The sequence below is a fragment of the Balaenoptera borealis genome, assembly GCF_965194805.1.
Source record: "Balaenoptera borealis genome assembly, chromosome: 5".
Taxonomy (NCBI): domain Eukaryota; kingdom Metazoa; phylum Chordata; class Mammalia; order Artiodactyla; family Balaenopteridae; genus Balaenoptera; species Balaenoptera borealis.
In genome coordinates, this window is record NC_138862.1 from 49353402 (window position 1) to 49379778 (window position 26377).

The 26377-nt window shown below is 37.9% G+C and overlaps 1 protein-coding gene across 3 annotated transcripts in view; it reads left to right on the plus strand.

The window, feature by feature from the left end:
- PCNP (PEST proteolytic signal containing nuclear protein) overlaps window positions 1-26266 on the plus strand; it is a 32789-nt gene extending 6523 nt beyond the window's left edge. For 2 of the 3 annotated variants that reach the window (XM_082392213.1, XM_082392215.1), the window contains 3 exons: window positions 1470-1544; window positions 4980-5035; window positions 6211-7994. In XM_082392213.1, coding sequence (XP_082248339.1) covers window positions 1470-1544; window positions 4980-5035; window positions 6211-6337 — 258 coding nt within the window. In that variant the 3' untranslated portion in view covers window positions 6338-7994. Of the gene's footprint in view, window positions 1-1469; window positions 1545-4979; window positions 5036-6210; window positions 7995-17106 lie in introns of those variants that run through there. The other variant, XM_082392214.1, reaches the window with a different exon arrangement.
- Window positions 26267-26377: the final 111 nt, after the last annotated feature.

Here is a 26377-nt window from a genome sequence, read left to right on the forward strand (position 1 = left end):
CAGTAAAACTTTAATCTTTAGAAAACAAAAAACCTTTTTTCATAAAGTAAACCAAAGTGTAAACATAATCTTGGCGAAGTGAGGTGTAGGATATGAAAATAGTTGAAACTGTTGCTTTTGATTATATGATGCGAAAAGATAGTCAAACAACCAACAAATACTTACTTGTGTCTTATGTTTATGTACAACATCAAATACATGACATCTTTAAGAGTAAAGGGTGTTTCTAGAGTTACTATGCATAATTTCCAAATGGACATTTTTATTTCTTCAGGAACAAACATTGTTTATAAAAAGTGTTTCTGTTATACAAGAAGGGATAGTTAATTTTGTTTCAGCAGCTCAGAGATTTTACTGGTGAGGTGATGCTAGAGTTGGCTTAAGTGCAGGCAAGAGGCAAAGGGACATCTCAGATAAAAAGAGTTTCATGCAGGGAATTCCGTGGTGGTACAGTGGTTAAGACTTGGTGCTTTCACTGCCGTGGGCCCGGGTTCAATCCCTGGTCGGGGAACTAAGATCCCACAAGCCGTGCAGCACAGCCAAAAAAAAAAAAAAGACTTTTATGCAAAGGCAGTTTAGATGTGAAGCCACATGATGCATTCAGGAAATTGTTCATAGTTAGGAAGTGTTTGGTAGGCAAATGCAGGGATAAAAAGCCCCCCAAATAAGACCACAGGACCAAATCATAAAGGACTTGTACTCCATAATATAGTTTGGTTTTATTCTCTGGGTTCTAGAGGAGCCATGGAATCATTATAAGGAGTCTGGAGCCTTAAACAGATTTGCATTTTAGAAACATTACTCTGGTACCAGTATAGAGAATTAGAGGAAAATAAACACAGAAGGAGGTGGGGAGATGGTATTTCTAACAGCAGTTCAGGCAAGTAATGCTAAGGGGCCATAGTGTTGGTAGTGTGGTAGTAAGCTGGGAAGGCAGGGGGAGATTTAAGTCTATTTAATAGAGATCTAGTTAATAGGACCTTACAATAAAATGTGCAAGTTGAAGAAAAGGTTTTCTGGCTTGAGCACTTAAAGAGCGCTGCAGTACCCCTGGGAGCTCTAAGTGGCGCTGTCCAGTAGGCAGCTAGCTCGTAGAGAAAGATGGGTCTTCATGTCTGTCTCAAGGCACACTGTGCTTAATTTTAACGTTACTATGGGCAGGTATTAATATTCATTTTCTCTTACCTGTACCAGGTACCTTTTAGCTAAGTGATATTAAATTATAGACCCTAACTAGAAAATCTTTTACAGGATGAAAACAAATGGACATATAATTAACAAAGTAAAATCTACCCATTGATAACCCACATTTTCAAAAAGAAAGTAGATTTCTCCAATGTTTGTTCTTAGTTCCTTACTATATGTTTCTATGAAAACATAAAGTTGAATCTTTGAAGATAAATTATTTTTATCATTAAATAAGCGTGTGTAAGCATTATATTATACTCTTTTTAATGTTTCTTCTTCAGAAACCTAAGGAAACCGTTCCAACTCTTGCTCCAAAAACCCTTTCAGTAGCAGCAGCTTTTAATGAAGATGAAGATGTAAGTTGATACCTAGTTTTGTTTGTTTTACTTTAAGAAGTTCTTTAAGAAAGATGTTAGTGGCAAATTGTCAAGTTGTACTAATGGTACTAGTGAACTTTTTTTGCAACTCTGAACAGTTGTTGTTGTTTTTTAAATGACATTGCAAAATCTGGATATTTGTTTATTTATTTAATTTGGTTGTGGGATTATTTAAAATATTATTGACTTTAGGGGGGCAAGGAACTTAATCAAATCAACAAATGCTTATTAGTAGTAATAATATATATATGTGCTATGAAATATGTAGGATCTAAAAAAAGAAAATTTCAATACTGCTATCTTCAATAATTTTTATAGTTGGAGTCTTCAGTGAGACATTATGCATGTGTTCAGCTTTAAAAGGCAGCTATAGTGCTTTCTTCCTGTATCCCCATGAGGAATAACAATAGTGCAGGTGATTCTGCCAAAAGATCTAGTCAATATGTATATGTTCCAGAGTGGCGCAGTGGTTAAGAATCCGCCTGCCAGTGCAGGGGACACGGGTTTGAGCCCTGGTCCGGGATGATCCCACATGCCGCGGAGCAACTAAGCCCGTGCGCCACAACTATTGAGCCTGCACTCTAGAACCCGCGAGCCACAGCTACTGAAGCCCGTTTACCTAGAGCCCGTGCTCTGCAACAAGAGAAGCCACTGCAATGAGAAGCCTGCGCACCACAACAAAGAGTAGCCCCTGCTTGCCGCAACTAGAGAAAGCCCGCTTGCAGCAACGAAAATCCAGTGCAGCCAAAAATTAATTAATTTTTAAAAAGAGAGAGATTAGGTAGCATTTTGGTTTGTACAGATTGTTAATCAGGAAAGGACAATGTAGGAAGAAGGGGACAACATGTGCAGAAGTAGAGAGGCTGGAAATAGTAAGCACCTACATAATAGAAATGGCTTGCTTTGAACGCCTAACAATTTGAATCTTTTCACACAACTTTATTTTATCCTCCATATATCCTTGTGAATTGTGTGATATGGTTATTCTTATTTTCCAAATGGAGAAATTAAGTGTGCATAAGTATTGTGCACAAGTGTTGAACTAGAACTGAGCTTTCTGGTTTCTTGTCCTATGTTCTTTGCATCATACCTTACTGTTTTCCCTGTTTTTAAAGAAATTTTAGACAGGTTCAGACAACACTCTTTCTGCTATAAGATGGTAATGACTGGTAGGGATAAACTTGTCTCTTAGGTAAAAGAACACATGCATCTAAAGTCTTCATCTGGGACTTCCCTGGCAGTCCAGTGGTTAAGACTCTGCACTTCCACTGCAGGGGGCACCGGTTTGATCCCTGGTCAGGGAACTAAGATCCCGCATGACACGCAGTGTGGCCAAAAAAAAAAAAAAAGGAAATAAAATCTTCATCTGGTTCTTCCTTTTTCTGCAGAACATATTAATTAACCTTGGATATATATCTAAGCCTGAAATATATTGTACAAAGAGTGTGTTCATTTAGTTAATTTTGAAATTTAAAAATACTTTTTCAGTTGTATCTCTTTAGTCTCTTTTAATTTGGACAACTCCTGGGTTTTTCTGCGTATTTCATGGCATTAACATTTTGAAGAGTTCAGGCCAGTTAGTTTGTAGAACGTCCCTCAGTTTGGATTTGTCTGATGTTCCCTTATGATTAGATTCACATTCCTTTTGGCAGGCATACCACAGAAGTGACGCCAAGTTCTCAATGCATCATATCAGGAGCACATGTTGTCAGTATATCCCATTACTGGCAATGTTAACTTTGATCATTTAGTTAAAGTGATGTCTGCCAGATTTCTCTACTGTCAAATTACTGTTTTATCTTTTATAATTAAAATTTATCTTGTGGGGATATGTTTTAAGAATATGTGAAGGGGACTTCCCTGGTGGCACAGTGGTTAAGCATCTGCCTGCTAATGCAGGGGACACGGGTTTGAGCCCTGGTCCGGAAAGATCCCACATGCCACGGAGCAACTAAGCCCGTGTGCCACAACTACTGAGCCTGCACTCTAGAGCCCGTGAGCCACAACTACTGAACCCACATGCCGCAACTACTGAAGCCCACGTGCCTAGAGCCCGTGCTCACAACAAGAGAAGCCACCTCAATGAGAAGCCCGTGCGCCTCAATGAAGAGTAACCCCCACTCGCTGCAACTAGAGAAAGCCCGCGCACAGCAATGAAGACCCAACGCAGCCAAAAATAAATAACTAAAATTTTAAAAAAGAATATGTGAAAATACATAATTTCTTAAGTGTTCACTCATGAGTGTTAACATTCATTGATGATTCTTACCAGAATCAATTATTATGATGTTTGCCGAATGGTGATTTTTTTCATTCTTTCATCCCTTCTATGTTTATTAATTGTCTCTTACCGTAAGAAAGAGCTTTTATAAGTGTAGGCTCTATTTAACAGGTTATAATGCTCAAATTTTCCCAGATTTGACCAGTAGAAATCCCTTTAAGCTGGATCTTGCAGATGACTGTAAAAAATAATATTTAGCTCATCAGTAACATTTATACTTAAAAACATCTAAAAGACACTTGTCATATATCTTTCCACGAGCTGTAACTGGAAAAGTAGTAGAGAATGAGCTTTCAAGATGTCTTTTCAGTAAAGGAGACATTTTTGAGAAGGAGCAATACAGTAAAATGGTTAAGAGCCTTTGCTTTGGCGTCTAGCTGTTTTGTGACTTGGGACAAGTTAACCTTGTTTACCTTACCTACAAAATGTGAACGATGATACTCATACCCACCTTGTAGGATTGTTAGGGTTTTCAAAGATAGTGCATATTAAAGCATTTAACACAACGTGTAGCTTATAGTAAACAAATAGTTTTAGTTCTAGAATATCAAGTTTTTTGGGGGGTTTTTTTGTTCTTGTGTTTTGTTGGTTTGTTTTTTGGCCACGCTGCACGGCATGCGGGATCTTAGTTCCCCAACCAGGGATCGAACTCACGCCCCCTACAATGGAAGCACGGAATTCTTAACCACTGGACTGGCAGGGAAGTCCCTAGAATATCAAGTTTTTACCAGATTTTTTTTCTTTATGCAGAATCAGCACACTAGAAGCATGAGGGGTTTTTTTTTAATGTAGTTAAGATAAATGATTTTCTCCTTTCACCAAAATTTCAGACTTAGATATAAAATTTAGCATTATTGGTAATCAAGTGATTTTAATATAGTTGACCCTTGACCAACACAGGTTTGAACTGCACAGGCCTATTTATACACAGATTTTTTTCAGTAACGTGCTATCCCAAGGTTGGTTTAATCCTCAGATGTGGAACCGCGGCTATGGAGGGTCAACTATAAAGTTACACACGGGGTTTTGACTGTGGCGCTGTGGAGGCAGTGCCCCTAATCCTCCTGCATTGTGCAAGGGTCAGCTCTATCTACATGCAGTCATCTCTGTTTCTATCTTACTTTTTTCTCCAGAGTGAACCAGAGGAAATGCCTCCAGAAGCAAAGATGAGGATGAAAAATATTGGAAGGTATTATAATTTTTGTATAATATTGTAGAAAATTATAGTGAATTAAGAGCAAGAATAAATTGCAAATTGCACATAATCTATTAGTGTTCAAGCTTTTCTTGCATATTTGGGCAAAAGAGTTTTGTTTTCTGAGATTACTCTCCTGGTAAAAGAAAATTAGTATTTTAAGAAAAAATAACAATAATTTTTAATGCCATTTTTTTTCAGATACATGTAATCTAAATTTTTTCAGATAAACAGTTATGAGAAATGTTTCTGATATAAAATTTAAATTAAAAGTTTTTTTCAGGTATAAAAAAATGGCTTTCATTCATCTCACTTAAGATATTCCCACCACTTAATCTTGATTGTATGTGTCCCATTTTCCTTAGTAATTTAGATGCCAAATATCAAAAGAAGACAAAAACATTTTAAAATTTTCCTCCGTTGTTTCTGTTATTGTGGAAATAACATTTATTTCACGTTAACACGATGTTCAGTTTCCTGTCTTTGTATGCGTAAATGGATAACTTAGAGGCTAATAAGAAAGCTGGGCTTCAAAACAACCTATACTATATCCCCACTTCTACCAAATGTATATATTATCCCAAAGAATTAAGTGCTGAGTCTTCAAGCATCAGTCTTCAGACTTCATCTATGATTCACACGGGAACTGTCCCAGTGGCTGGCTGCCTGCCTCCCTTTCGGACTGGGACCTAAAGTAAGAAATACATCTGGCATTATAACCAAATCTAAACACCCAGGATACATATATCTTCATATAGCTAAACATTTAAAATTGAAACAGAAGTTCATAAAATGACATCTTCTGTTTCATTTTTTATAAATGCTGATGGCAAGCCACCACCAAATTGATTTGATGACCCTGTTAATGGGTTACAAGCAACGGTTTTTAAAACTCTAGTGGTTGCCACTATAGTGGTTGCTGCGTATCAGAATCACCTTAAATGTTTGTTAAAACTACAGATTTACCTGGCTCCTTCTCAGGCCTACTGAATCTGAAATTTTAGGACAGGGTCTGTGTAAAGGGTATTTTTAAAAAGATCTGTAGAGGCTTCTGATGTTTGGCCTGCATTTATAATAGGTGCTAAACAAATGTGTTTTGAATGAGTTAAAAACATGGCCCGAAAGTCATTATATAACATTTTAAATAAGTTTCCTTTCTTTTAACACAGGGATACACCAACATCAGCAGGACCAAATTCCTTCAATAAAGGAAAGCATGGGTTTTCTGATAACCAGAAGCTATGGGAGCGAAATATAAAATCTCATCTTGGAAATGTCCATGACCAAGACAATTAAATGATGTGTTTTGAAATTGGGGTATGGGGTGGGTGTAAAGTTAAAAGGAACAGTTTCCTTTTTTAAAGAATGGTATAAGACTATCTTTGGAGCCGCCTTTTTTTTTCTTTTTCTTTTTTTGAAGATTGAGTGGTACACTAATAAATGAGAATTTGAAATTAAAGGTAATTTATGTTTTATATACAGATTTCAAGACATTTGCTAATTTTGTAGTTTCATGTGATTAGTTTCCGAAGGTTATAGATGATTAAAAAAATCAGAAATGGTACCTTTCTAAGAATTGCATATTTTTTTAGACACAACTACTAGCACATTAAGAGGGAAGCAAAAAGTTGTCTATTTAAACTGTAGGCAGTTACTCTCTAACTTAACTCCCTTGTTAACCTAAAGTCTGGCTCCCAGGAACAGCCTTATAGAGAAGGGAATATTGTATTGGGAGGAAAATGTTGCTGGACTATTGACTGAGAAAGTAAATTAGATAAAAATGAAAATACAGCTTTTTTTTTTTTCCTAATGGGCATTTGTTTTGTTTCGAATCATCATAAACTAGTTATTGCACTGCTATCAGTGGATACAGATGCTTAGCTCTTTAAAAAGAACATTTTAAAATTTTATGTAAACTGTTGAGTATTTAAAATAGCCCACTTCACTTTAGAGGGTCTTGTCTACCTTTGATAGTCTTCAAAGAACAACCATTCGCTACCAAAGTAAATCAGTATTTTGAATGTGCTTCTCTGATTTTTGTTATTAGCTAGTTCCTGTAAGCATTTCCACCAGATCTTCAGGCAAATCATAAGGAAGCTGTTTCTTTTAAAATAACAAACCACCACCAAAAATTTAAATGTACATAATAGTTAAATATTTGGCTGTTCTTATTTTTTAAAGGATATAAACACCAAAAAAAAAGGCAACATTGTATGAAGATGGAAAATAAGAAAGATGCACTTTCTGTAACTTTATCAAAGCATTTTATGTTACTAACTTGTGAAATCCAATTTGATTTGAACTTTTTACAGGAATTCTTATTTAGCACAATAATATGGTTTCTTTTAACTGTACACATATTAACCAGTGGCCTCTCAAAAGCACATTTTAGATACTGAAAATAAAAGGAAAGAAAATGCATCTTTAAACATATTTTATGGAATCTTTGACCACATATACTTTGTTAATCTTTGTGTTGTAGGATTGTGTTTATTTTGTATTTTTGTATATGAATTCTTTTTTTAATGTGACAGTTAAACACATCTTTAAAAGCATAGTCACACATAAAAGAAACATATAGTATAATGATTTCCTTGAAAACTCTTACAATGTTAGATTTGGAGGCAGCTTCAGACTGTTTAATTGGTGATAACTACTTGCTGAGCTCTTTTAATAGGTAATAACTCCAGAGAAGCAGCCTGTATATATTCCTAATACTTTGTTCACTTGCATTTGAGTTTAGAGTAAGCCCCAAGTAAAACAATGGAAATGTATATAGAACGATTAGTTCTTACTTACATGGTTTAATTATATCAAGATACATGAATTTAACTTGCTTTAACGTAGGCAAACTTCCCATTTTTGTTCATTTTAATGTTTATGTTGAAATAATATCCCAAAACGACTGAGATGAATGTCTTTACTAAAATACCAATAAATTTGTCAAACTCTATCAGTGTTCTTATTTTCTGTTACACTTAATTGTTGCTGGGTTTGTTTTAAGCAAAGAAGAGACATGTTATTGATGCTCTTGCCCAGATTGTTGGCCAGAGTAATGGGAGATTTTAAATTGCTCTTTGGAGTCTACCTAACTTAGCACATAGTTCTAGAACATTACAGTATCTCAGGTTAGAAAAAGACCTAATCCAAATCCTCCCTTTCCTCTACTGCCAAAGTATCATCTATTATGTGCTGTAGAAAATCCTGCTGAGGCATACCTTTGAAAATCCCTAAGTGTTAGAAGGTATTCTCTTACTTGTGTCTGCCATCCATTATCTCTAAATATTTTCTTAATGTTTATAATGCTGCTGCCCTATAGGTCAGGTGTTAGTAAATGAAAAGATTGAACTACATTTTAAAATTAAGGTTTGTTTCTAGTTAGACTAATTACAAATGAAGGCTATGAATTTCAAATGTTTTTTTCTTAACTCTAATAATCAAGGTTAGCTTGATATATTGTGGAGGGATTGTTCAAGTTACTTCCCTGATGAGATGAAGATACTTCTTTTTAATTTTTTTTAACTTTTCATTTTGAAAAACTTTCAGACTCAAAAAACATTGCAAAAATATAATGAAGTATTTCCATGTTCTTCAAATGATAACATACAACCACAGGACAATTGTCAAAATCAGGGAATTAACATTATTAAAATATTATATCACCTTACACTATTAATCTACAGACCTTATTCAAATTTCACCATTTGCTCCACTAATATCTCCCTAGTTGAAGATTCACTGCATTATCACATATTGTTTAGTTGTCATCTCTCTTAAACCCCTTTAATCTGGGACTCTTCAGTGTTTGTCTATTATGACCTTAGGCTTTTTGAAAAGTACAGGCCAATTATTTGTAGAAGATCTCCCAATTTGGGATTTCCCTAATGTTTCCTCACAATTAAATTCAGTTTATGCATTTTTGGCAACAATAAGACAAAACGGGTGTGTCTTCAGTGTATCAGCAAGCACATGATGTCAATTTGTCCTCTTACTAGTGATGTTAATTTTGATCACTTGGTTAGGGTGCTATCTGCCAGCTATATCCAATGTCAAAGTTGTAAATTTTCCATTTGTAATTAGTATCTTATGGGAAAATTCTTGTAAGTATCATATTCTCATACTTTTGCCCACTAATTGGCAGACATTCATGGTTTTTGTTTTTTGGGTGTTTCCCCCATGGTTCTTTACTGAAACAATTGTTAGTTTAGGATTTGCCGAATGATGATTTTTCTGTTTTCATCTTCTATTTTTTGTAGTTCAAATTCTGTGAGGAAATTTCCATCTCCATTCTTTATTCAATTTTGTATTGATAATGGGCCCATGTATTCTTATGTTATTCTATAGGTTATAACGCACTACTATCATATATTTTGTTACTCAAAATGTCCCAGATTTGCCCACACAAACCCCTCCCCATTGACCCTTGTGTCTTTTTGACATGTCCCCATTCTTTTTTGTAAATACATCTTTAATTTCTGGCACCAGAAGATATTCTGGACTCATATTTTCTCTTCTTTAACCCTGGAATCAGTGACTTCTCTAAGCATCCATGGTTCCTTTTAGAACCAAAATCTGCACTAAGTGTACTCATTGGTACTGAAGTGTCATTGCTTCTAGCCTAGTTGACAGAGCTAGAAAATGTATGTATGTATATACATCTATATCAATTTCTAGATCTATATGTGTGTGTGTATGTATGTGTATACTGTATGTATCTCCATGAGTTCATATAGATACTTCCATTACCAGACCAACACCAGATTCATTCTAGTCTTCCTCCTTTCTCTACTTAATACTCTTGTCCAACAGTAAGAAATCTGACTATGTATAATCTGTTCACTTATTTGCTTAATTTCTAGAATACACATAAAGTTTCAGAATTAATTCATATATTTCCCTATGAAAAACTACTAACCAGAGTGCAGTATTTGTATATAGTTCCTTTCCTTTTTGGTCTTAAGAGTACGTAATCAAAATACTATTTTACGAAGTTATGTAGGTTAGTTCTTTGCTCCCCCTTTCAGTATGATTGTGTTACTCATTTGTAATGCAGTTTGGTTTTGTTTGTGTTTCATAATGAATTCCTGCTCATTACTTGTTAATTTTTTTTGTATGTGAAATAGCATAGGTCTAAAAGTTGGAACTATACAAAAAGTGTCACTCCTTCCTATTCTTTCTGCCTCATTCTCTTCCTCCTGTCCTTTCTATCCTGTTTACACCTATTCCCTATAGGTAATCCATCTCTGGTTTCTGGTTTATCCTTCCTGTGTTTCCTTTTAAATAAATGAATAGATGGCTGTTTATTATTTCTCCTTTTTTCTTACATGAAATGTAATATACTACAGTTATTCTTTTATCCTTTTTTTTTTCCTTCACTTTACAGTATACCCTGGAAACTATACCAGTTCATGGAGATCTTTCTCAAAAAAAATTTTAACAGCTACATAGTACTCCACTGTGTGAATATACCATAGTCAATACAAGTACTCTTACTTGTATGGGCATTTAGGTCATTTCCAATGTTTTGCCATTACAATGCTGTAATCGAATAACCTGTGCAGGTGTATTTTCTCGTTGGGATGTATCTTCCTTCAGGTAAATTCCCAGAAGTAGGATGCTGGGTCAAAATATAAGTGCATATCTACTTTTATTAGATATCGCCAAATTCTCCTACAAAAGATTGTACCAGTTTGTTTTCCCACCAAAAATATATGAATGCCTTTTCCCACAGCCTTGCCAGCAGAATGTGTTTGTCATGCTTTTTAATTTTTGCCATATCTGATAGGTTTTAAAAAATGGCATGTTAGAGTAGTTTTAATTTGCATCTCTCTAGCTATGAGTGAGGTTGAATATCTTTTCATATGTTTAAGGGCCATTTGAATATCTTTATGAATAGTCTGTTTATTTCATTCCCACTTTACTATTGGGTTTTTGGTCCTTTCTCAAATTTTAAGAATTCGTCATATATTAACTCTTTATACATATGTTATAGTTTATCCTGATTATTAATTGTCTTTCAGCTTTGATTATGGTGTTCTTTGTAATACAAAAAGCTTCCTTTTTTTGTAATGTAGTGAATTTTATTCATCTCTATTGCCTTTCAGTTTTGTTAATAGTTAGAAAGCCTTTCTCTATACTGAGGTTAAAGATAAATTCACCCTTGTTTTTCTAGTGCTTGTATTGTTTCATTTTCAAATTTAAACAGACTCCTGATCCATTTGGAGTATATTCTTGAGCATTTGTGAGATCAAGATCTAATTTTAGTTAACACATCTGTATGATATTAAGCCATCCTAATCAGAAGCAGTCTGCTTTTTTGTTTTGGGGGAGTGTTAAATTTTTTCTCATGTGGGTTTTGCCTGTTTCTTGTTAAGCTTCTTCCTAAGTATTTAATCATCTTTGTTGCTATTGAAATGAGGTTTTCTCTATCATTTTGTGCTGATTATTGTTTTAAGATATGAAGACAATTTCTGTACGTTAATTCTGTGTCTTGCTATCTTACTAAACTCCTTATTGTTTGAGTTTTATCATCGATTCTCAAGAATTTCCCAGGTGTACCATCATATCACCTGCAAATAGAGATGGCTTTACTTTATCAATTTTTGTGCCTCAATTTATTTTTCTTGTCTAATTGCATTGCTTAATACCTCTAATACAGTATTGAATAGTAGTAGAATAAATGGGTATCCTTGTCTTTTTCTCAGTGGAAATGCCTCCAGCATTTTACTATTAAATAAGATCCTGGCTTTAGGACTACATATTTTATCATGTTAAAAATATCCATCAATTCCTAATTTTCTTAAGAACTTTTATCAGAAATAGATGTTGAATTTTGTTGAAAGCTTTTTCAGCATTTTATCAATGAGGGGAAACTGTAATATATAGAATTAACATGAGAACTCTCCGGTGTAGTAGAAGTAGCAACTGCAGGAAGAAACCACCACCCACAGGGCTAAGGGAATAAGTGAACAAGCGAAAGACAACATCTTAGAGGAGGGGCCCAGAGGCTGAAATTCAGATCTTTGAGGAGGTACAGCTACTGGCTGCAGGGAAGAACAGCACACCAAGCTGCCCATCACCACACTGAAGACAAATTTTGGAAATTCCTTATTCAACTTGTTCATGAACAGTCCCTGGCGATTTGTAGCCCTTTACCCCCACAAGAATCCATTGTCAGCAATAATTATTGGTTTTAGTTTTTCACTTTTTACTTCTTTTCATTTTCCTATACTTTCCAAATTTCCTACATTGATCCTACATTACTTTGATAATTGGAGAACTGAGTGGGGAGTAGAGGTATCTCTAAATAAGGCAAATTAGCTGTCATGCTAGGGCTTCAGATATGTGAGAACTTTTTCAGACCAAAGACCTTGGGCCACATCACAGTAGACACCTACTTAATTATTGCACATGGACATAGAACTCTTATTCACATCTTGTACTTTTTAAATATAATACAAATGTGCTGTTCTAAATACTTTTTGGTTTTTTTCTAAGTATAAGTCCTCTTTGGGACCATTTTATCTGTGGTATCCATTGAATTTACATTGCTTAGTATTTAGGAAAAAAAAAAAACTGTTGTGTACTATGTAAAATATCAAGGATGACCACTATAACTTTACTGCAAGAAGAGTTACCTCTGAATGCTGGTGCATCTATATCACTGATTGGTATGTCATCCAAATACACCACAAAAGAATTTCACTCAGAATCCAGCATTGTCCTGATCTTATGCTAGTCACACACCTGGAGTTATTTTACTTCTGCATTTAGAATTCCATGACTAAAACCACAGTTGATGTAAAACTTGGTTAGATCAATAGAAACTATGAATTTACCCATGTAACCATGACTGAAAAGAAAAAGTTTCTAAGTATTTATGGAATATATAATCTATTATATCCTGACTTTAAGGAAAAGAGATCAAAACAAGTAGCAGGACACTTACATCAAGTACTGCAAAGAAAGTAATATGGAAAGGAAGCAAGGACTAATTAGATGATAAAATACTTGCAAATCATTAAAGCAAATCTAACTGAAGATGCAATTGAGAATGAAAAGGTGTACACGTGGGGAGGAGGGTATATAGGAACACTGTACTTTTCCACTCAGTTTTGCCATGAACCTAAAACTGCTCTTTAAAAAAATAAAGTTTTCTTTAAAAAAAAAACAAGATGTGAGCAGTGGTTTGACTCAGATTCACAAGGTATGTCTCTTAACCATAAATATAAATAATACTGAGTTGGATATAAAACCCCCCAAATATTCTAACAACACTGTCGTAATGCTGTGTGTGAATATTAATTTAATCTGTGTATAGACAGTTTCATACATAACCATACCAACAAGTTTCCCAAAACAGGATTTAAGTGTAGTTATATTCTCAAAGGTCCACTTTGAGATGAAAATGTCCCTTTCCCAGGTAATTTTAAACAGGTGTTTCTTCTCATTCTATCTCATTTGAATTCTACAGTGGGCACTGACTATGAGATGCTCCAAGGAAGAAAACTGGGAATCTTAAGTATGAATTTTACTACAGTCCTTGCTTTCTCCAGTAGAGGAACTTAAGAAGCAGCTGCTATTCTGTGCCAACTTTTTATTTTTTTAATATTTATTTATTTAATTTTATTTTTTTATTCTTTATGTTTTTGGCTGCATCGGGTCTTAGTTGCGGCACGCAGGATCTCCACTGAGGCATGCAGGATCTTTTTTGTTGTTGTCAGCACTCAGCCTTCTCTCTAGTTGTGGCGCGTGGGCTCTGTAGTTTGCGGCACACAGGCTCTCTCACTGAGGTGTGGGAGCTCAGTAGTTGTGGCGCGCATGGGCTTAGTTGCCCCTCGGCATGTGGGATCTTAGTTCCCTGACCAAGGATCGAACCCGCGTCCCCTGCATTGGAAGGCAGATTCTTTACCACTGGACCACCAGGGAAGTCTGCCGTGCCAACCCTTAAAATAAGGGCTGCTGGTAGTGCCACCATGCTGAAATGGAGAAAGATTTTGATAACAGTGATCTCTTCACATACAGAGTTAGTTACTTTCACTCCTATTGTGATTTCCTTGCTATGGACATAGAGCCATTAGAAAACTCAGAAGCTTCAAGATTAAGAGCAATTTCAGATATTAATCTGGAAGTAATGTGTGTAAGACAGAAAGGAAAACAGGGCCAGCATGGGAGCTAGGAAACCAAGATAATGGTAATACACTACATGCATGAGTTTATAAAATCTTAGAGTAATATGTTAACGTTAATTAGCGGTAATGTAATAGAAGTAACAGATCAGAGACATTGCTAAGGAATTCAGTGGTTGAATCAATGATAGAAGAAATGGAAGCATCCAGATGACTAGGGGTCTGGACTTAGGTACCTAGGAGAATGGTAGATGTTAAAGAGGAAAAATAATGGACAAATATATACAGGATAACTTTTAAAGTTTAAGAAAAACCTCCAGCCAGAATTTAGGAAAGCAGATGATGACAGAAATCCACAGAGGGTTTTCAAGGGGAAATGGGGTCAACATGAGGCCTAATTGTATTGGGTACCATTGGTGTGGGAGTTGATAAATCTGCCTCTTTTGTCTGTTTTCACATCTGTTGAAAGGGTTGATATGTATCTGAACTTACATGGCCTACAGCTCATGAAGTGGATGCCTGTGAAGTAGAAGACACTGTGCCAAGAACTTTAATGTGATGTCTAGGCTAACTACTAAAATAATAGTTCAAAGAATATATAACGCACAAGCTAACGGGAGGAGGGGAATGGAGTGTTTTAAAAAGGCAGAAAAGTAGAGACTTCCCTGGTGGTCCAGTGGGTAAGACTCCACGCTCCCAATGCAAGTGGGCCCGGGTTCGATTCCTGGTCTGGGAACTAGATCCCACATGCATGCTGCAACTAAGAAGCCTGCATACCACAACTAAAGATCCTGCGCGCCACAACTAAGACCTGGTGCAGCCAAAATAAATAAATAAATACTTTTAAAAAAATAAGTAAAAATAAACCATAAAAAGGCAGAAAAGGAAAAGAAATGTAGAACAGGCAGGACTGAAAACAAAGCAAACTAAAATGGCAGATTTACATGCAGATATGTCAGTAATTATGTCATGTTTTATAACTGGACTAAATATTCCCATGAAAAGACAAAGATTGGTGGCCTGGACCTTTTTTTTATAAAGACAACCATAGGGAATTCCCTGGTGGTCCAGTGGTTAGGACTCCATGCTTCCACTGCAGGTGGCAAGGGTCCTATCCCTGGTCAGGGAGCTAAGATCCTGCATGCTGCATGGAGTGGCCAAAATTTAAAAAAAGACAACCATATACTGTTTACAAGAGACATACCTTAAGTATGAGGATATGAACAGGTTGACAGCAATAGGATGGTAAAATGTACCACATGAATACCAAAAAAACTGATGTAGCTCTTTTAATTTCAGTCAAAATAGACTTAAATCCAGGAGCATTACCAGAGGCACTTTACTTTATCCTTTCATAATGATAAAAGGTTCAACTCACCAGGAAAACAATTCTATATGATATGCAACTAATAATAGCTTCAAGCTGTATAAAGCAAAAATTGCCAGAATTAAAAGCAGAAGAAATAGCAAATCCACATTCATACAGGGATATTTATTTATTTATTTTTGGCTGCTTTAGGTCTTGATTGCTGCGCGCAGGCTTTCTCTAGTTGCAGCGAGTGGGGGCTACTCTTTATTATGGTGCATGGGCTTATTGCTGTGGCTTCTCTTGTTGCGGAGCACAGGCTCTTGGCGCGTGGGCTTTAGTAGTTGTGGCATGTAGTCTCAGTAGTTGTGGCTTGTGGGCTCTAGGGCACAGGCTCAGTGATGTTGTGCATGGGGTTAGCTGCTCCGCAGCATGTGGGATCTTCCCGGACCAGGGCTCGAACCCGTGTCCCCTGCATTGGCAGGCGGATTCTTAACCACTGTGCCACCAGGGAAGTCCCCATTCATTTACTTTTAATCTAGTTGTATCTCTGAATCTAAAGTGTGTCTCCTGTAGACAGCATACAGTTGGATCATGGTTTTATTTTTTTTTAATTCTGTCTGACAACCTCTGCCTTTTGATTGGATTGTTCAGTCTATTTGCATTTAATGTTTTATTGATGTAGTTGTATTTTTGTATGCCATTTTACTTTTTTTCTTTTTTTATATATACATTTATTTATTTATTTATTTTTGGCTGTATTGGGTCTTCGCTGCTGTACGTGGGCTTCCTCTAGTTGTGGTGAGTGGCGGCTGCTCTTCGTTGCCGTGCGCGGGCTTCTCATTGCGGTGGCTTCTCTCATTGTGGAGCACAGGCTCTAGGCGCGCGGGCTTCAGTAGTTGTGGCTCGCGGGCTCAGTAGTTGTGGTTCACAGGCTCTAGAGCGCAGGCTCAGTAGTTGTGGTGCACGGTCTTAGTTGCTCCGTGGCATGTAGGATCTTCCTGGACCAGGGATCGAACCCATGTCCCCTGCATTGGCAGGCGGATTCTTAACCACTGCGCCACCAGGGAAGACCCTTACTTTTGTTTTCTATATGTCGGGTTTTTTGTTTGTTTGTTTGTTCCTCTATTCCTCCTTTACTGCTTTCTTTTGTATTGAGTGAATATTTTCTAATGTAGCATTTTAAGTTCTTTAATGATTTTTTCTTTTTTGTTTTTAGTGATTGCTCTAGGGTTTATCATATACACTTTAACTTATCAGAATGAGCTTCAGATTTATACTGGCTTAGTTTGTTATATATAGAAAGGTTAATCCTATATAGCTCTATTCTGTTCTTTTGTCCCCCTTTCTGTGGTCCTAACTGTTACACCTGTTACATGTATTAATGTTACAACCCTGACAATACATTATTATAATTATTACTTTACCATCTATAGCCACTCCCTTATCCAATACCTTTTTGCTCTTACCTCCTTTGTGTTGTTATTGGCATATATTTTACACATATATTACATTTCTATATGTTATTGGCTCAGTAATACATTCTACACATTACTTTATTACAACTGCTTGTTAAATCAATTAAGGGAATAAAGGAGAATAATTGTGCATACAACCTGCTATAATTTCAGAACTACCAGACTTCCCTGGTCGTGCAGTCGTTAAGAATCCGCCTGCCAATGCATGGGGACACGGGTTCGAGCCCTGGTCCGGGAAGATCCCACATGCCACGGAGCAGCTAAGCCTGTGCGCCACAACTACTGAGCCTGCTCTCGAGAGCCCACGAGCCACAACTACTAAGCCCACATGCCACAACTACTGAAGCCCACGTACCTAGAGCCCGCAAGCCACAACTACTGAGCCCGCGTGCCTAGAGCCGTGCTCTGCAAGAAGAGAAGCCACCACAATGAGAAGCCCACGCACCGCAACAAAGACCAGACCCAACGCAGCCAAAAATAAATAAATTTATTAAAAAAAAATTTCATAACTACCTTTACTGGTGCTCCTTGTTCTTTTATGTGAATCTGAATTACCATCTGAGTTCAGTTGCTTTTGGCCTAAAGAATTTCCTGTAAGTATTTCTTATAAAGTCAGGTCTGTTAGCAACAAATTCTCTCAGTTTTTGTTTATCTGGTAAAGTATTTAACCTCACTTTGGAAACATAGCTTCTCTGGATGTAAGGTTCTTGGTATACAGTTTATTCCTTTGAGTACTTCGAATAAGTTATCTCACTGCTTCTGTCCTCCGTTGTTCTGCTGAGATGTCATCTGTTACTGGGGTGCCTTTGTAAGTGACAAGTTGTTTTTCTCTTGCTGCTTTTACACTTTTCTCCTTGTCTTTGACTTTCAGCATTTTTAGTATGATGAGTCTGTTTGTGGATCTCTTTATGTTTATTCTTTTTTTTTTTGGCTGCGCTGCACAGCTTGGGGGATTAGTTCCCCAACCAGTGATTGAACCCGAGCCCCCTGCAGTGGAAGCGTGGAGTCCTAACCACTGGACTGCAAGGGAAGTCCCCTCTTTCTGTTTATTCTGATTTGAGTTCATGAAGCTTCCTGGATGTGTAGGTTATTATTTTTCAATAAATGTTGGAAGTTTTCAATCATTATTTCTTCAAAAAAAATTTTTTTTCTGCTTCTTTCTCTCTCTTCTCTCCTTCTGGTACTCCTATTATGTATGTATACATTAGTACATTTTATTATGTCCCACATTTCTCTGAGGCTCTTCATTTTCTTCATTCTTTTTCCTCTCTGTTCTTTGGTTTGCATGATCTCTGTCCAATTATCTTGAAGTTCCTTTGTTTTAGTTATTTTACTTTTCAAATCATTTTATTTGGTTCTTTTTTTCCTTTTTCTTTATTCTCTATTTGATGTGATATATGTACACCTTCCTTTGCTTGTTTAGTCACTGTTGCTATGGACTGAATGTCTGTGTCCCCTCTACCCCCGCCCCGACCCAAATTCATATGTTGAATCCCTAACTCCCAGTGTGCCTGTAGTTGGACATGGGGCCTCAAAGGAAGTAACTACAGTTAAATGAGATCATAAGGGTGAGGTCCTGATCAGATAGAAAAACTGTCCTCATAAGATGAGATACCAGAATATTCTTTCTAGAAGAGGTCATGGGAGCACACAGCAAAACGGCGGCCACCTACAAGCCAAGAGAAGAGGACTCAGAATGAAACCTACCTTGCCAGCACCTTGATTTTGGACTTACCAGTCTCCAGAACTGTGAGAAATAAATTTCTGTTGTTTAAGCCACCCAGCCTGTGGTATTTTGTTATGACAGCCCAAACAGACTAGGACAGTGGCTTTCTTTAGTTCTGTTTCTTTAAATCTGTCAGGTGGTTACTCTCACAGGCAGTTTCTGTTGCCTACTTTTCCCCCAGTGTACGGGGAATACTTTCCTGCTTCTTTGCATACTTTGTAATTTTTTGTTGGAAACTAGATGTTTTAGATAATATATTGTAGAAAGTCGGGGTACTGATCCCATGCCCCTCACCCTTCCCAAGGCTTGGTTATTGTTTTTTGCTTGTTTGTTTGTTTAGTGACTGGCTGGATTATTTTAGTGAAGTCTATTTTCCCTCCGATAGTCTAAGCCTCTGATTTTTCTCAGTACGCCAACAGTCACCTTGGGATGACAATTATTTTAGTACTGTTCTCTTCCTCTGTTTCCATGATCACACTGAGCTGTTAAACTCCATTAATTGCTGGCTAATTGCTCATTTGTTTTGAATAATACCCTGGGATTAGATTATTAGAGCAATAATTTGGTGTTCAAACTAGCTAATCCAGTCAAACTCTGGTTCCTTTGCAATAATAATTTCCTTTTTTTCAAAAAATTTATTTATTTATTTATTTATTGGCTGCATCGAGTCTTACTTGCAGCACGAGGGCTCTTTGTCGCAGTGTGCAGGATTCTCTCTAGTGTGGTGCGTGGGCTCTCTAGATGTGGCCCATGGGCTCAGTAGTTGCGGTGCGTGGGCTTCTCTCTAGTTATGGTGCATGGGCTCTATAGCACGTGGGCTCTCTAGATGTGGCTCAGTAGTTGTGGTGCGTGGGCTTAGCTGCCCTGCATCATGTGGGATCTTAGTTCCCCGACCAGGGATCAAACCCTCGTCCCCTGCGTTGCAAGACGGATTCTTACCCATTGGACCACCAGGGAAGTCCCTGCAATGATAATTCCTGAGGTCAGTGTTTGATATTCATTCTGATTCCAGGAGGGTTCCCCTCAGCTGTCTTTTTCCCTAGTTCTCTCCTACAAACCAGCAGGCCTACAATTTATCCTATATCTTGAATCTCCTCTCAATTGCCTCTTGCCTTAACTGCCACCCACTGTGCTTGAGAGGACCCCTTAGGCCTCAATATCCTCAGACTCAGTTGCAAATGCAGTCAGCCCTTTGGGAAGAGATTAGGAGCTTTCGGCAGTCTGCTTCTACTTCCAGACAGTCTCTGCCAGGATTCTGGAACTGGAGGTGAAGACCATGGCAAGTTTCTGAGTGACACCCCTTCTGTGCAAGCTGAGTTCTTGGCCAAGAGGTGGCTGCAGCCTGAGGTCTTCTCGGCCTGCCTCTCCTGTCACGGAACCGCCAGTTCATGAACAGAGACAAGGGCGGGCAGGGCCTCTGTCTTCTCGGCTCACTTTGCCCAACGTAGAACCTCTGTTCCACAGGTCGGGGCTGGGTGGAAGAAGGAACCCCCAGAGGTTCCTTCCTGGTTGAGAAGGAACCTCTCAACCACACTTGCTCAGGCCTTATCTCAGCAACAAGTAGCTGGGAAAAGGATGAGAAAGACTGACGGCCTGGACTTCCTGGGAGGACCACTCTGCAACCGGGAGCTGATGGGAGAGGGAGCCTGGTATTCTAGGATGCAGCAGTCTGGCGTGGCGTTGCCACCTTACTGAGCTGAAACAGGGAAGGGAAGGAGTGGTCTTTGTTCAAATACCACAGGCGCAGGACTTCCCTGGTGGTGCAGTGGTTAAGACTCCGTGCTCCCAATGCAGGGGGGTCGGGTTCGATCCCTGGTCAGGGAACTAGATCCCACATGCATGCCACAACTAAGGAGCCCACCTGCCGCAACCAGGACCTGGTGCAACCAAATATATATAAATAAATAAATATTAAAAAAAAAATACCACCGACACTTTTTAAAAAATTTATTTTATTGAAGTATAGTTGATTTACAATGCTGTATTCATTTCTACTGCACAGCAAAGTGATTCAGTTATACATACATATATACATTCTCTTTCATATTCTTTTCCATTATGGTTTATTACAAGATATTGAATATAGTTCCCTGTGCTACACAGTAGGACCTTGTTGTTTATCCATCCTATATATACTATCCCTAACTACCACTCTCCCTCCTCCACCTCTCCTCCCCCTTGGCAACCACAAGTCTGTTCTCTATGTCTGTGAGTCTTTTTCTGTTTCGTAGATAAGTTCATTTGTGTCATATTTTAGATTCCACATATAAGTGATATCATATGCAAATACCACAGACTCTTGCCTTTCTTAATGAATTCTCATAGATTCTTCTTGAATAGATGTTTCTCATTTGCTGTTGGCCCTTAGGACTATTTCCAGACCCCTTAAATGGTTGTTTTTGTTTTCACAATTTTACAGTTTCGTTGGGAAACATATCAGCAGAGTGCCTCATCTGTCGTACCAGAAGTCAATCCTCCAACTCATTTAAAAGATAATTTTATCTTGAAACAATCTCAAGCTTACAGAAATATTACAAGTAGAATAATTTTTGAGACATTTGAGAGTAACTTGTCAATCTGATGCCACATCACATCTGAATTAAGTGTTCTTATAAATAGGCACATTCTTTTACATAACTGCATACAGTCAGGAAATTAACATTGATAGGATACCACCATCTAATCTTTTCACCGCTTTCAAGTTTCACCAATTGCCTTACAGCAAAATAATCTGGTTCAGAATCATGTACTGCATTGTTGTCATGACTGGTTAGTCATCTTTAGTCTGGTACAGTTCTTCAGTCTTTGTGTGTGTGTGTGTGTGTGTGTGACCTTGACACTTTTGAGTATCACAGGCCAGTTACGTGGTAGAATATCCCTCAATTTGGGATTGTCTAATGCTTCCTCATGATTAAAGTTATGCATTTTTGACAGAAATATCACATGATGTTATATTCTTCTAATTGCATTCTATATAAGTGGTACACAATTTTGATTTATCCTATTACTGACCATGATCACTTTGATTACTTGATTAAGGTGTCTGTCAGACTTGTCCCCCATGAAGTTTCTCTTTTCTCCTTTGTAATATTAATAAGTATTTTGTGGGGGGAACTATGGAAATGTCCTGCTCCTCTTCAACTTTTCTATTATTTTTTTTAAAATATTTATTTATTTATTTGGTTGCGCTGGGTCTTAGTTGCAGCAGGCGGGCTCCTTAGTTGTAGCATGCAAACTCTTGGTTGCGGCAGGTATGTGGGAGCTACTTCTGTGACCAGGGATCGAACCCGGGCCCCCTGCATTGGGAGGGGAGTCTTACCCACTGCGCCACCAGGGAAGTCCCTCAATTTATTCTTTCATTTATTTGTATTACTGTTTGTGAAGAAAAGAGTTAATATAGCAGGTCTGAGCCTTAAAGAGTCCTGCTAAGAGGACTGTTAAGGCCAAAGTTTGACCTTTGGCTGGCATCTGGAAACTTGACGGTAAACAGTTCCCTACACTGATACAAAACCTTTCCTAAAAAGTGTGGCTCCCTGTGCTTAAACTCCTTATGCAAACAATGTGGTTTACGCTGAACAACTGCTTTCCTTCCGGGAGTCTGGAATTTTGGAATGTGCTATGCAGAGGGTGCCTATGTGACCAGCACCAGTAAAAACTTTGGGCTCTGAGTCTCTAATGAGCCTGCTGATAGATAACACTTCACACGTGTGTCGTCACAACTCATTGCTGGAGGAATTAAGCATGGCTCCACTGGGGTTCTTGGAAACTTACGCTTGTTTCCTCTGGACTTTGCCTCATATGCCTTTTCCCATCACTGATTTTGTTTTATATCCATTCTCAGGAATAAATCAGAGCCTTGAGTATATGTGTATGTGCTGGTTCCTGTGAGTGCTCATGGTGAATCACTGAACCTGGGGATGGTTTTAAGGACTCCTGATAGTGGACTTATGGTTTCCTATTTTATTTGATGGTGTATAATCTGTTACTATCATTATTATTATGCTCACTCAATTTGCCATGGTTTGGCCAGTAGAAGTCCCTTCGAGGACTTCTGTGCCCTGTTGATATGTCCCCATCATTCTTTGAGCATCTACTTGCTTTCTGACAGAAGATTTTCCAGGCTCATTTTGTACTTTTCCTGACCCAGCCCTGAAATTAGCCATTTCCCCAAGAAGCCCTAGTTTGTTCCATTGGGGAATGGCTTTTAGAAACCAATACTTAGTACCAGGTGTAATCACTTCTGGTGGGTATCACTGCTCCCAGGCCATCTCAATAAACAACCTGAGAATCTATGCATGTATACACAAACACATATATACATATACACAGCATTTCCGTGTCTGACAACTACCAGTTTAACCAATACCTCATATTTCATCATCTCCCTTTCTACCTTTGTGACGCCCTTCTCCGACAGCAAAAATGCTGGCTTTCAATATCCTTAGTGTTTACGTATTTCATCCTCTCTATATAACCAACCACCCATTGCCTAGGTTGCCTTAACCTCCCACATGGACATCACCCCCTCTAACCCCACTTGATCTCTGACACTCCGATTCAGACCAATCCTCTACGTGGATGGAATGTTTCAGCACCAATTCTCTGACAGCTGGGTGTCCTACAATTCAATTCTGACATTACTCCCAGAGTTAGCACATACCCCATGAGTTAAGGCCTCAGTTCCACAAGACTGCACCCACTTCAGATGCTAGCAGCAGGTCTTGGATATCCCCAAACCACCCGCAATTCTGCCTGGCCAACTATAAATTTAGGGGCTTCTACGGAGCCCCCCCTTTGATAATTCACTAGAACAACTCACAGAGCTCACTTAAAGTGCTATAGTTACAATTTTATTATAAAGGATACAACTCAGGGATAGCCAAGTGGAAGAGACCCATAGGGCAAGGTCTGGGAGGGAGGGGTGCTGGAGCTTCTGTTCTTGTGGAGTTGGAGTGCGCCACCCACCCAGTACCTCAATGTGCTCACCAACCAGGAAGCTCTCTGAGCCTCTTCAAGTTTTTGTTGAAGTTGCATTATATACAGTGCATAATTGGTTAAATTAATGAATTAATGGCCATAGTGAGTGAACTCAGTCTTCAGCTTCTCTCCCCTACCTTGGAGGTCAGGGGGTGGGACAGAAAGTTTCAACCCTCTAATCACATGGTTGTTTTTTTCTGGCAATAAGCCCCCATCGTGAAGCCATCTACCCCACCATGTGAATCTCAGATTTTCACTCTGAGATTGGAAAAAGACAAAGATGGCAAACACAACAGCTATTTAATATTGTACTAGAAGACCTTGCAGAGCGCTAAGTAATAAGACCAACAGTACTTGGCAAGCATGTGAAGCAACCAGCACTGATGAATGTAAAATGGCACAGTCTCTTCGGAAAATATTTTGGTATTATCTGCTTAAGTTGAACATCCACAAATCCAGATGACTCAAATTCCACTTAGTTATGCACCCAACAGAAATGCATGTTCATATATATACCAAGAGGATAAAAATGGGCCTTGCAGCATTCTTCATAACCCCAAACTGAAAATAACCCAAACATCCATCAGTGGTAGAAAGGTCAAGTTGTGGTATATTCACAGAAAGTAATGTTTTTTGTAGAGCACACAGAACACAGTAAGAATTCAAATGAGCACAATAAATCCAATCAACAAGATAAGGAAAGAAGAATGGAAAAGAGAAGCAGGAATAAGCACCTACGAAGAACTAAGTGGAAATGCTAGTATAAGAAATATAAATTTTAAAATGAATTCAATAGATAATTCAATTAAAAAAACAGTTAAAGATGAAGTTGAGCAACTCCCAGAAGGTTATCAGGAATGGAGAAAAAGGAGAGAATGAGACAGGTATTGAGGGAAGAAATAAAACTTTCTCTTAGAAATAAAGAAGAAAAGTAATCAGAGGAGAAAAATATTTAAAGAAACAACACTATTTGTTTTCCAGGATTTGGAAAAGACTAGAATACCCATACATCTCTGCTAAAACAAACTCCTTTGAAATCATAGTGGGACTTCCCTGGTGGTCCAGTGGTTAAGACTCCACGCTCCCAATGCAGGGGGCCTGGGTTCAATCCCTAGTCAGGGAACTAGATCCCACATGCATGCTGCAACTAAGAGCCTGCAGGCCGCAACCAAGACCTGGCGCAGCCAAATAAATAAAAATTAAAAAAAAAAAAGAAAATCGTAGTACTAAGACTTTAAGAAACAGAATGTCCTAGGGTCCCCGAATCAGAGGAAACTGAGTTGGAACTGTAGTAGCCTTGTGATAGATGGGACTGCCAGTTTCAAAGGCGTTGGCTTTTGAAAGTCCAGAAGTGACAAGAGATCAGGATTTAGGTCCACATAGATTAGAACTAAGAATTCCACACAAAGCTGGGTTGGAACCACTGAAGAGCTTACACCTTCGGTGAAAGAACAAGCCAGAAAAAAACTCCATTCACCAACCCAGGCAAAGATATTTGTCTGTCCCAGACTGGGCACGAGGTGGGCAAACAGCCTCCCTTTAAGATTTAGAACAATGACCTTGTTCTCACACTGATCTAAAGTTCAAATTTACAGTTGCTGGTCTAGGAAACCAGAGTTTGAGAAATTAATATGAAAACAGTACCTAGCCATTGATACTCTTGGAACAATCTTAACAAAAGCAAACATAAAACTGATCTGGGAGGACCCTTTTTCAACGTAGGCAGGTGGCGCAGGATTCCAAAGATAAGGCCCTACTGGAGATGCGCTTATACTCTTAACATTTATAAAACTCTGGAGAAATCCAATAAACAGCAGTATTCAACTTCAAAACTTCAGATAATAGACTATAAGACTGGTATATTTAAAATAATTAAACAAGTTATCTATGCATCTTTGCTCCAAGCCTTTACAAACTATAACTGATAAATTTGTAAGATCAAGGGAGACAAAGACTGTTTTTATTTTCCAAACAGATGTAAAACTCCTGTTTAGGAACCTCCATGAAGATTATAGGTTTAAATGTCCTGATTCAATTATGAGTGGGAAGCATCATGCACGGTTTACGTCAAAGCTATTTTTTTTAGAAAAAGACAAGACACTGAAGGTCTGGATTAACTCTAAATTTATCAGTTTAGGTAACCTTGTGAAATTATGTAAACAACCAATGGCTTTTAATAAAACAGCAGTAACAAGCAGATTTAATCAGGAAGGAAGTCATCTGACAACAACAAATCAATGTGTGCTTCTAAAATTGAATTACTATAAACGAAATAGAGAATTTTCCCCATGGAAATATAAAACTGAATTTTTGGAACCTTAACACTTATTTCTACATGTAATTTATGTAATTCTCTAAACACATTTAAATTATCCAAAGATGGCAGTTAATCTAACCACAAAATTAAAAGTAGTACAGTTAAGTGTAATACCTGCGCGTCTGGAGCCTGTGCTCCGCAACAAGAGAGGCCGCGACAGTGAGAGGCCCGCGCACCGCGATGAAGAGTGGCCCCCGCTTGCCGCAACTAGAGAAAGCCCTCGCACAGAAACAAAGACCCAACACAGCTAAAAATAAATAAATAAATAAATAAAAAAAAAAAAAAAAAAAAAAGATTAAGTGTAATAAGTCTTAATAGTATTATGTGTTCCGTCAATGCTTATTTTTTAATGTGTTCAATTCCCCTCCCCTTTAAAAACGGATTAACTCACAATAACATATCAA